Source organism: Hylobates moloch, unplaced genomic scaffold (genome assembly GCF_009828535.3).
Source record: "Hylobates moloch isolate HMO894 unplaced genomic scaffold, HMol_V3 SCAFFOLD_19, whole genome shotgun sequence".
NCBI lineage: Eukaryota > Metazoa > Chordata > Mammalia > Primates > Hylobatidae > Hylobates > Hylobates moloch.
In genome coordinates, this window is record NW_026652294.1 from 13,369,562 (window position 1) to 13,381,857 (window position 12,296).

The 12,296-nt window shown below is 44.7% G+C and overlaps 1 protein-coding gene across 2 annotated transcripts in view; it reads right to left on the reverse strand.

The window, feature by feature from the left end:
- Positions 1-12,296, reverse strand: part of PRR14L (proline rich 14 like) — a 57,390-nt gene that overhangs the window by 38,839 nt on the left and 6,255 nt on the right. Inside the window, exon 2 of one of the 2 annotated variants that reach the window (XM_032139841.2) lies at positions 3,713-3,785. In XM_032139841.2, coding sequence (XP_031995732.1) covers positions 3,713-3,785 — 73 coding nt within the window. Of the gene's footprint in view, positions 1-1,573; positions 1,643-3,712; positions 3,786-12,296 lie in introns of those variants that run through there. The other variant, XM_058431279.1, reaches the window with a different exon arrangement.

The following is a 12,296-nucleotide window of genomic DNA, read 5'->3' on the forward strand; positions in this document are numbered from 1 at the left end:
AAAAAAAAAAATTTCAACCTGCTGCCATTTTAGCTAATTGAGCAGCAGCAAGCAGCAGACATATGATTGTGCCTATAGCTTACAATTATCTATTACATATTTCAAAATAGCCAGAAGAGAAGAATTCAAATGGTTCTACCATACAGAAAAGACAAATATTTAAGGTGATGGAAATCCCAAGTACACAAATTGATCTTTTCAAATTATATGACTGTATTATCACATATATCCCCAAACCATGCACATTACAAATCAATTAAACAAAAGAATCCCAAAACTCTGGAATACCATGGTAATTTGATAGTACTGAGAGTGGGACATTCATACAGAGAAGTAAAAATATGCACCGAGGGGAGAGTGTAGTAGCAGAGGTTCGCTTACTAAACAACTTGGTGCAGGGGATCCCAAATCATTCTTCAGCCAATTTATAATTACACTGAAGTCCTCTCACTCAGAATAACCAAAACATAATAAATAAAATCAAGTAATTTGCACAGCGCTCAACTATGCAAACACTTAACGAAACAAAGGTAGCAAGTATATATTAGATTTTCATCAAGAAAACTTAAATCTGGGCCGGGTGCGGTGGCTCACACCTATAATCTCAGCACTTTGGGAGTCTGAGACGGGTGGATCACCTGAGGTCAGGAGTTTGAGACAAGTCTGGCCAACATAGTAAAACCCTGTCTCTACTAAAAATACAAAAAAATCAGCCGGGCATGGTAGCACATGCCTGTAGTCCCAGCTACTTGAGGCTGAGGCAGGAGAACTGCTTGAACCCAGCAGACGGAGGTTGCAGTAAGCCAAGATCGTACCACTGCACTCTAGCCTGGGTGACAGAAAGAAAAAAAAAAAAAGAAAGAGAGAAAGAAAACTTAAATCTGGGTGGGGCAGAGCGAAGATTTTGGCAGCTGGAGCCCTGGAGACAAGCTTGATTTCTATGAGGCATCATTCAGTTTTTGTTTGTTTGTTTGTTTGTTTTTTTGAGACAGAGTCTTGCTCTGCCGCCCAGGCTGGAGTGCAGTGGAGCGATCCCCACTCACTGCAAGCTTCGCCTCTGGGGTTCACGCCATTCTCTCGCCTCAGCCTCTCGAGTAGCTGGGACTACAGGCGCCCGCCACCATACCTGGCTAATTTTTTTTTTCCTTGTATTTTTAGTAGAGATGGGGTTTCACTGTGTTAGCCAAGATGGTTTTTTTAATAATCATTATTATTTTTTGAGATGGAGTCTCGCTCTGTCACCCAGGCTGGAGGGCAGTGGCGTGATCTCAGCTCACTGCAAGCTCCGCCTCCCGGGTTCACGCCATTCTCCTGCCTCAGCATCCCGAGTAGCTGGGACTACAGGTGCCCGCCACCACACCCGGCTGATTTTTTATATTTTTAGTAGAGATGGGGTTTCACCGTGTTAGCCAGGATGGTCTCGATCTCCTGACCTCGTGATCCACCCGCCTTGGCCTCCCAAAGTGCTGGGATTACAGGCATGAGCCACCGCGCCCGGCCTTTTTTTTTTTTTTTTTTTTTTTTGCATTCAGTTCTTAATTCCGTAGTAAAGATAAAGTAGCAGATGCCTGACCTTGGTAGAGCAAGTCAAAATGCTGGCCACACTACAGAAGAGCACGTGGGTCTATTTAAATCAAATCCAAGGTGATGGCATATATTGCTCATGCTCCCAGGGCTCAACATCTTCACAGGCCTGTCTCCATAGAATCTTCTTCTCTGGCTTGCTATGACCAGCTGTGACTTTGGACAGCTGAGCTTGCTTCCTCACGTGCAACACAGGAATACCCTGGAAGGTTCCTGGGGGACAGAATGAACTAGGCCATTGCTGCTAAAAACTCTAGTAGAGATGCTGATTTCAAGCTCCCCTATACCAAACTGAGACCCTTATCCATGGGTTTGGGGGAGAAAAAAAAATCAAATATTTTACCAATTTAAGTCATTAAATAAGCATGATATTAGAACATAAAGAGAAGTGTCACAGAGTAATTTAGCTGCAGATATTGTTCAGGAGAGTTCATCTTATCTATGTCCAATGTGGACCAGCTTCTTAGGTGGAGAGTAGCCAAGTAATTTTGAAAAGGCAGATTTCCAAGCAGAAAATAACCCTGGTTCTCCTGTTTAAAAGGCCAGTTCAGTGGTTAAATGAAGTGTAGTTTAATAGACAGTAAATTTTGTGGTAAGATGTGGGTGAATATATATCAAAGACTAAATATAGCAGTACTGGAGCCCCACTAAACAGATCTTGGGGGTGGGGTTAGGGGCCCACTAAACTGCATCCCTAGTAAGGCTCTAAGAACAGGGTGAGATTTATGTACAAAACAACATTTCTCATCTTCGGAGGAATGTCCTTTAATCTACACTGGACAGTGAAGCCTTTGAGCCACAGAGGAAATCTGCAGCAGCAGGAAGCTGGGTGATAAACTGGGACAAATGTCCTTTTTCATAAGAAAGATTTGTGCTTCCTTTTCTGTCCAAGCTACCAAGAAGCTAAGAGTCAAATCTAATGTTTTATCACAGTAACAAAATGTTCATATAATTTAATGCAGAGGTCCCCAACCCTGGGCCATGGACCAGTACCCATCCTTAGTGAGACAGGGTCTTGCTCTGTTGCCCAGGATGGAGTACAGTGGTGTGATCACAGCTCACTATAGCCTCAACCTCCCAGGGCTCAAGTGATCCTTCTGCCTTAGCCTCCCGAGTAGCTGGGACCACAGGTGCGTGTGCTGCCATGCTAATTTTCGCATTTTTTATAGAGAAGGGGTTTTACTACGTTGCCCAAGCTAATCTCAAACTCTTGGACTTAAGCAATCCTCCCACCCTGGCCTCCCAAAGTGCTGGGATTACAGACGTGAGCCACTGTGCCCAGCCTGATGATTCTGTATTAGCCTTAATTGACACATAGTCCTCTCTAAAGTAATCTAAGATTATTTTTAGCCTTGGGGTGAGAAGAGGAGAACCTTATCTCAGCTACTCTCTTTTGGACCTCAACTTCCTCCTCAATCAATCAACCAATCTAAAAGTAATAACCTCAGATCTCTATACCCAACCATTGTTTTGAGGAGCAAAAAGGTAATGAAATTGCCTTGAAAACGCTCAAGGTGACCTGGAATAAACATTTTCTCTCATCCCTGACCCCACAGAACAAGAAAACGATACACTACCACATGCTGAACTATACTGGGTACATGTCTCCCCTGTCCCAGTTAACCCTTCTAAACAGGCAAATATAGTATATTTGATGATATAAAATCCAATAAAGGTTCAACACACTCAAAAGAAAGGGACTTGCTGGGTGCGGTGGTTCATGCCTGTAATGCTGCACTTTCTGGGGCAGAAGCAGGAGGATCACTTGAGCCCAGGAGTTCGAGACCAGCCTAGGCAATGTGGTGAGACCTTGCCTCTAAAAAAAGTACAAAAAAAAAAATAGAAAATCAGTCAGGCATGGTGGCTCGCGCCTGTAGTCCCAGCTACTTGGGAGGCCGAGGTATGAAGATCACTTGAGCCCAGGAGGTTGAGGCTGCAGTGCACTGTGCAAGTACATCCACGGGCAATACTAAGATACGATCTACAGTGAAGTTACAGTTCCTATAGTTAAGTACACCCTACAAGGCAGGGACTTACAACCCTTATATTCTCAATGCAAAATGGAAACGTAACTAAAACAGTATTTGCAGTGAGTGGATAAAGGAAGAGATTTGAGAGAAATAAATACCTTTGCTCCTTAGAAAATCTTCAGGGAGGTCCACATGTGAAAGTTCTTTGCTGGACTGCATCAGGAGATCCTCCTACAGTAAGAAAATCCAGTGGTCAAGGGGGATTCAGAAGATTCTGAGTTAATGAATATTATTATTATTATTATTATTTTGAGACAGTCTTGCTCTGTTCCCCAGAATGAAGTGCAATGGTGAGATCTTGGCTCACTGCAACCTCCACCTCCAAGGTTCAAGCCATTCTGTCTCAGCCTCCCAAGTAGCTGGGATTACACGCACCCGCTACCATGCCTGGCTAATTTTTGTATTTCTACTACAGACAGCGTTTCACCATGTTGGCCAGGCTGGTCTCGAACTCCTGACCTCAAGTGATCCACCCGCCTCCATTCCCAAAGCGCTAGGATTACAGGCGTGAGCCACCACACCTGGCTCAATATTAGTTATTTTTGAGAGACTTCTTTATGACTTTGGGAAATTAGCTAGCAGTCACAAGGATTGGGCACTGAAGGAAACCTCAAATTTTTTTTTTTTTTTTTTTTTTTTTTTTGAGACGGAGTTTTTTTGCTCTGTCTCCCAGGCTGGAGTGCAGTGGCGCGATCTCGGCTCACTGCAAGCTCCGCCTCCCGGGTTCAAGCCATTCTCCTACCTCAGCCTCCCGAGTAGCTGGGATTACAGGCGCCCGCCACTGCACCCGGCTAATTTTTTGTATTTTTTAGTAGAGACGGGGTTTCACCGTGTTAGCCAGGATGATCTCGATCTCCTGACCTCGTGATCCACCCGCCTCGGCCTCCCAAAGTGCTGGGATTACAGGCGTGAGCCACTGCGCCCGGCCACCTCAAATTTAAGTAAGGGTAAACAATAAAAATTTCTACTTATCTAGAATTTGAGCCTGAAAACATTTTAAAGTTGTGACAATAACAGAGGTCTAAAAAAATTTTTTTTAGAGGCAGAGGTTGCAGTTAGCCAAGACCGTGCATGCTGTCAGCTCCCTGCAACTTCTGTATCACAGGTTCAAGCAATTCTCCTGCCTCAGCCTCCCAAGCATCTGGGATTACAGGCGCCCACCACTATGCCTGGCTAATTTTTATATTTTTGGTAGAGACAGTGTTTCACCATGTTGGCCAGGCTGGTCTTGAACTCCTGACCTCAGGTAATCCACCTGCCTTGGCCTCCCAAATTACTGGGACTACAAGCGTGATCCACCGTGCCCGGCCTAATTTTTGTATTTTTAATAGAGGCAGGGTTTCACCATGTTGGCTAGGCTAGTCTCAAACTCCAGACCTCAAGTGATCTGCCCACCTTGGCCTTCCAAAGAGCGGGATTAAAGGCATGAGCCACTGCGCCTGGCCAAGAAAATATTTATCTGTAGTTATATTTGATCCTTTCTCCCAAATGTTACTATTCTCTGCTTTTCCTGTTCTCAGGCTGAATGTTTGAGGTGTGAGAATAGATGCTATTTAAAATATTCTTTCAAGTTAACACTTCATGGAAAAGGGAGAGTGCCTGAGTTCTGTTCCAACCCAAGGACTCTCACCTACTAACTCCATGGTGCTGACAGCAACCTTACAAGTGGCTGAAAGAATACATGGAAACCATACAAAACACCCAGCAAAGACACCCAGTCAGGACAGGGTGCTCCATGAGCAGAAGCTTCCATTCTTCATGAGACTGTAGACACCTGTTATCCATCCTGTTCTGTGAGAAAAGCCAATAGAGCTGTCACCGACAGATTCTGGCATGTTTCTGGAATGACTTCCATAAGCTTTTCCAAGGCTATCAGAGCCTCTGTAAAGTGACAGCACAGGCCAGTGATATACAGGCTCCTTCAGATCCCAAAGGTCTCTGGTGAGCTAATGCAATGAAATCTTACTGGATCCAGCCCCAGAGGGGTTGGTGGGATTTTGCTTTGTCTCACTTGTGGCTTTAAGGTGCCCCTAGCTGGAGGCCCCAAAATACCCTGGTGGAGTGCCAAGCCCACTGTTTGACCATGTTCCTTTTCCTTGATTAGCCACAATTCTTTTTTTTTGTTTGTTTGTTTTGGAGATGGAGTCTCACTCTGTTGCCCAGGCTGGAGTGCAGTGGTGCGATCTCGGCTCACTGCAATCTCTGCTTCCTGGGTTAAAGCGATTCTCCTGCCTCAGCCTCCCAAGTAGCTGGGACTATAGGTGCATGCTGCCACACCTGGCTAATTTTTTGTATTTTAGTAGAGACAGGGTTTCACTGTTGTTGCCCAGACTGGTCTCGAACGCCTGAGCTCAGGCAATTCACCCACCTTGGCCTCCCAAAGTGCTAGGCTTACAGGCGTGAGCCCCCATGCGTGGCCGATTAGCCACAATTCTTAACAGGGAAAGAGACTTCCTCCCTGACTTACTGACTTCTCTTAGAAGTTTCTGAGTTAAGAAAAGCAAGTTATCCCTCACAGGAAGGCTGGAGACTCTACAAGGTTTGTGTTAATCTGAAATATATCAGAAATTGAATGAATCACGGCCAGCCGCGGTGGCTCACGCCTTTAATCCCAGCACTTTGGGAAGCTGAGGCGGGTGGATCATCTGAGGTCAGGAGTTCAAGACCAGCCTGGCCAACATCATGAAACCCCATCTCTAATAAAAATACAAAAATTAGCTGGATATGGTGGTGCGTGCCTGTAATCCCAGCTACTAGGGGGGGCTGAGGCAGGAGGATCATTTGAACCCAGGAGAAGGAGGCTGCAGTGAGCCAAGATCATGCCACTGCACTCCAGCCTGGGCAACAGAGCGAGTCACTGTCTCAGAAAAAAAAAAAGAAAAGAAATTGAATCAATCGACAATAAAAGAGTGTGGGCTGAGGTCAAATGTGAGAGACCTCCCCCAACAGCCTTACCATGGTGATGGGCAACCTCCAGATCCAGTGGGAGCTCTGCTAGTCTGGGCTCTTGAATATGGATGAGGGCAACAGAACAACCTACTTGGATGCAATGGACATGTAACATGATAACCTCTATAACATCCCCCACCTCCTCCAAAATAGCCAATCATATGATGAACACTAGCAGAAATGTATCAGATGCAATTTCCTTTTTCTACAATATTTTATCAGCTAAACGTTCTAACTTTCAGGATTCCTAAAGTTAAGAGTCCTAGGGCCAGGAGCAGTGGCTGACACCTGTAATTCCAGCACTTTGGGAGGCCGAGGCAGGCGGATCACCTAAGGTCAGGAGTTTGAGACCAGCCTGACCAACATGGAGAAACCCGTCTCTACTAAAAAATACAAAATTAGCTGGGCATGGTGGTGGATGCCTGTAATCCCAGCTACTCTGGAGGCTGAGGCAGGAGAATGGCTTGAGCCCAGGAGGCGGAGGTTGCAGTGAGCCGAGATCGCGCCGCTGCACTCCAGCCTGGGTGAGAGAGACAGACTTCATCTCGGGAAAAACAAACAAACAAACAAAAAAACGTATACTAGGCTTTTGTATGTTACAGCTAAAAGACAAATCAGATTGTGCCACTGCACTCCAGCCTGGGCAACAGAGTAGACTCCATCTCCAAAAAAAAAAAGACAATTCTGAACTTTTTCTGTGTCTGAGTTGAATACAACTAATGTATCCTAGAACCAAAGCGTTTACAACATATTCAACCCAGGTGTATCTACCATTATGGGGAAAAAATATGTAAAAAGCTTAACACTCTATAGCTTATATGTAAGCACCAAAAAACCAATAAAAACCAAGCATGGTATAGAGTTCTCAATGCTAAATCATCCATGTGGGATGTCACATGCCCATCTCTGAATATCTTTGGTTCACAGTTCTTAAATAAGACCAATCTATTCCACAACCTGGCTAGTAACCTTTGCATGCGCAACAGATTTTGACCTTCCTCCTGCAAGAGTGGAGTTCAGAACTGAATACATTCTTTCACAATTCAGCTTGGTTCTTGCAGCTGTCCCTTCCACTGTGCCTGTTCTAAAATAGTTCACCCTCAGCAGGATGATCTTGATCAAATCCCAAAATTATTAGTTACAAACTTATTTACTTATTTATTTTTGAGACGAAGTCTCGCTCTGTCACCCAGGCTGGAGTGCAGTGGCACAACCTCTGCTCACTGCAAGCTCTACCTCCCGGGTTCACGCCATTCTCCTGCCTCAGCCTCCGGAGTAGCTGGGACTACAGGCGCCCGCCACCCTGCCCGGCTAATTTTTTGTGTGTGTATTTTTAGGAGAGACGGAGTTTCACTGTGTTAGCCAGGATGGTCTCGATCTCCTGACCTCATGATCTGCCTGCCTCCGCCTCCCAAGGTGCTGGGATTACAGCGTGAGCCACCGCGCCCAGCCTAGCTACAAGTTTTTAATACCTTTAGGACACGATCCTAAGACAGGAAATTATTATTATTTTACTGGTTTAACTTCTCATGATTGAAACATTTGTTTCATGATTGGAATATTTAACTTTTAAAAATATTAAGACCAGTAACAAAAGGGCAAATACTGTATGATTCCACTTGAATGATGTACCTAGAGTAGTCAAATTCATAGAGATAGAAAGTAGAATGGCTGTTGTTAAAGATGGGGTGAGGGGAGAATGGTGAGTTACTATTTAGTGGGTACTAAGTTTCAGTTTGGGATGATGAGAAAAGTTCTGGAGATGGATGGTGTTGACGGTTACACAACACTATGAATGTGCTTAATGTGACTGAACTGCATATTTTTGGGCCGAGCACGGTGGTTCACGCCTGTAATCCCAGTACTTTGGGAGGCCGAGGTGGGTGGATCACCTGAGGTCAAGAGTTCGAGACCAGCCTCACCAACATGGTGAAACTGTGAAACCCCATTTCTACTAAAATACAAAATTAGGCAGAAATGGTGTCGCATGCCTGTAGTCCCAGCTACTTGGGAGGCTGAGGCAAAGAACTGCTTAAACCCAGGAGGCAGAGGTTACAGTGAGCTGAGATCGTGCCACTGCACTGGGAGAACAGAATGAGACTGTCTAAAAAAAAAAAAAAAAAAAATCGCCAGGCACTATGGCTCACGCCTGTAATCCTAGCACTTTGGGAGGCCGAGGCAGGCGGATCACAAGGTCAGGAACTCAAGACCAGCCTGGCCAGCATGGTGAAACCCCGTCTCTACTAAAAATACAAAAATTAGCTGGCCATGGTGGCACGTGCCTATAAACCCAGCTACTCAGGAGGCTGAAGCAGAAGAACTGCTTGAACCGGGACCTGGGAGGCGGAGGTTGCAGTGAGCTGAGATCACGCCACTGCACTGCAGCCTGGGCTACAGAGCGAGACTCCGTCTCAAAAAAAAAAAAAAAAAAAGAATACCACAGAAGTGATGTTGGTTCTCCTCGTGGTGTCCTATTGGGGGCAGTGTCCTATCAGGAGGCACTGCCCTATCATGGTGTTATGGTGCCTCATTCCCGGGGGCAAACTTCCATCACTTAGTTTGGGTGGATTCTGCTAGGTTTCTCCATTGTGAAGTTACTATTCCACCTTTGTAACTAATAAATATCTTGTAGGGAAATACTTCGAGACTATGTAAATATTTGTTTCCCAAACATTTAGCTACTAGCTTTAACATCCATTAATGAATGATTCCTGCTTGAGATTATTATTAGTGATGGTTGCCAAACAGTGCTTTTTCTATTTCCATCATTCCATCTATATTAATTGGAAATCTGTAAGACCTTTCTTTTCTCACTTTTAATTCAATTACAGTGAAAGGATACAAAGAAAATCAGCAAACGGGCTCATGGGTATTTGTTTTATTCTATGGGTACTATAGGTTGCTGCAAAAGTAAGTGTCAAATAATTCATCACTATCATTTATTTTAAGCTCAAATCATCCCATACCTGCCCACTGGGAGCCCCTTCAAGTTGGCTGCTGTGTCCTTCTGATATATCCCCATAATTTTCTGAGCATTTGGCCACAAATTGTTCCAGGCACATCTTGCATTTTTCCCTCTCCTGTCCTGGAACAGCCATTTCTCCAACGAATCTTGGCTTCTTTTATTGGAAAAAAGTATTTAGAGCCAAGACTAGGTGTGCTTATTGCTACAAGGTGTCTGTCGCTACTTCTAGGCCCTATCTTCTACACTTACGTATTTCCATCTCTATGTGTATATATTAAGAACCCCATGTTAGGCTGGGCGGCATGGCTCATGCCTGTAATCCTAACACTTTGGGAGGCCGAGGTGGGTGGATCACGAGGTCAGGAGATTGAGACCATCCTGGCTAACACAGTGAAACCCCGTCTCTACTAAAAATACAAAAAATTAGTTAGCCAGGCCTGGTGGTATGAGCCTGTAGTCCCAGATACTTGGAAGGCTGAGGCAGGAGAATTGCTCGAACCCAGGAGGAGGAGGTTGCAGCAAGCCAAGATCGCACCACTGCACTCCAGCCTGGGCGACAGAGTGAGACTCTTGTCTCAAAAAAAAAAGGTAACTCCAATTCATGGAGTTCATGTTTGCCACCCCTCCTTTGTAATTTATTTCTCTGAGGGAAAGCTGGCTGTCATTATCCACATGTATTTACTTATTTCCCCAATCCTAGAACACATATAGGCATTTTGTTTAGAAATGGCTAAGTTCCTATTAGTAAATTAGAAACAAATTTACTAATATTTTCTATTCTTTTTTGACTTTATTCTTTAAGAGGATATAGTCAAATTACTGTTTGCTAATGTGGGCTACCCTCCCCACTGGTTTTGTTATTCATTTGTAATACAGTTAAGACTCACTTGTTATAGTTTCTATTCAGCTTTGGGCCCATCTCACATCCCAGTTGTCTAGTTAGTTATTTTTCAAGTATGAAGTTAGAACTATACCAAAAGATGTACTTACGGAAGTGCCAGTTTCTCCTACCCTATTCCATTTCCATTCCCCCATTCTTTCAGTATAGGTAATCAAATTCATGAGTTTCTGGTTTATCCTTCCCATGTGTACTTGTGTATAGGTTTTATACAAATGAGCGGATACTTCTATATATGCTTATTTCCTCTTCTTTCTTGCATGAAAAGGACAACACTACAGATATTGATGTGCATTTTTTACTTAACAGTATATCCTAGTTTACAGAAGCAAGTCAACAGAGCAGGCCTGACTGCTGTCCTTAGAAAGGTCTACTTGCAGGGTCAGCCTTAGCTAGCATCTGGGAACTAGAGTTTGGGAGTTTCCACCATTCCCTAAACAAGAGTGTCTCACTGTGCCTACACTATAATGTGGTTTATGCTAAACACCTGCTTTCCTTCTAGGAGTCGGAAATTTTGCTATGTGCCAGGCAGAGGATGTCCATGCAACCAGTCCCCAGTAAAATCCCTGAGCATTGACCCACTAACAAACTTCCATGGTAGACAATATTTCATACATGTTGTCACAGTTTGTTCCTGAAGGAGGTTAAGTGTGTATGACTCCACTAGGAAAGGACTCCTGGAAGCTTGCACTGGATTTCCTCTGGACTTTGGTCTATGCCTGCTTCCCTTTTGCTGATTTTCTTTGTATCCTTTCACTGTAATAAACTGTAGCTGTGAGAACAACTAAATGCTGGGTCCTATGAGTTTCAGCAACTCTGAAAACCTGCTGGTTTTGGGGAACCCTGACACAACTGGAAATCACTCCATATCAGTATATAGAGATCTTCCTCGTTATTGTACCTGGATAATACTCCATGTATGGATATACCTTATGCCATAACGTATTCAATATCTCTCCTATATATGGGCATTTAGGTTGTTTCCAATATTTTACAATTATAAACTGCTGAAAAGAACAACCTTGTGTATATGTATTGTTATACTGCTAGAAGTGTATCTTTTTTTTTATTTTTTGACACAGAGTTTTGCTCTTGTCACCCAGGCTAGAGTGACAACGGTGCAATCTCGGCTCACTACAACCCTTTCTTCTGGGTTCAAACTATTCTCCTGCTTCAACTTCCCGAGTAGCTGGGATTACAGGCAGCCGCCACAACGCCCGGCTAATTTTTTGTATTTTTAGTAGCGATGGGGTTTCACCAGGTTGGCCAGGCTGGTCTCAAACTCCTGACCTCAGGTGATCCACCCATTTCATCCTTGCAAAGTGCTGGGATCACAGGTGTGAGCCACTGTGCCTGGCCACTGTTTTTTTTTTTTTTTTTGAGACGGAGTCTCGCTTTGTCACCCAGGCTGGAGTGCAGTGGTGCCATCTCGGCTCACTGCAACCTCTGCCTTCCACCTTCCGCCTCTCGGGTTCAAGCGATTCTCCCATCTCAGCCTCCCAAGTAGTTTGGATTACAGCCATGCATCACTGCGCCCAGCTAATTTTTGTATTTTTAGTAGAGACAGGCCTTCACCATGTTGCTCAGGCTGGTCTCAAACTCCTGATCTCAGGTGATCCACCCGCCTTGGCCTCCCAAAGTCGTGAGATTACAGGCTTAGAAGTGGCCGGGCGCGGTGGCTCACGCTTGTAATCCTAGCACTTTGGGAGGCCGAGGCGGGTGGATCACGAGGTCAGGAGATCGAGACCACGGTGAAACCCCATCTCTACTAAAAATACAAAAAAATTAGCCGGGCATGGTGGCGGGCGCCTGTAGTCCCAGCTACTCGGAGAGGCTGAGGCAGGAGAATGGCGTGAACCCAGGAGGTGGG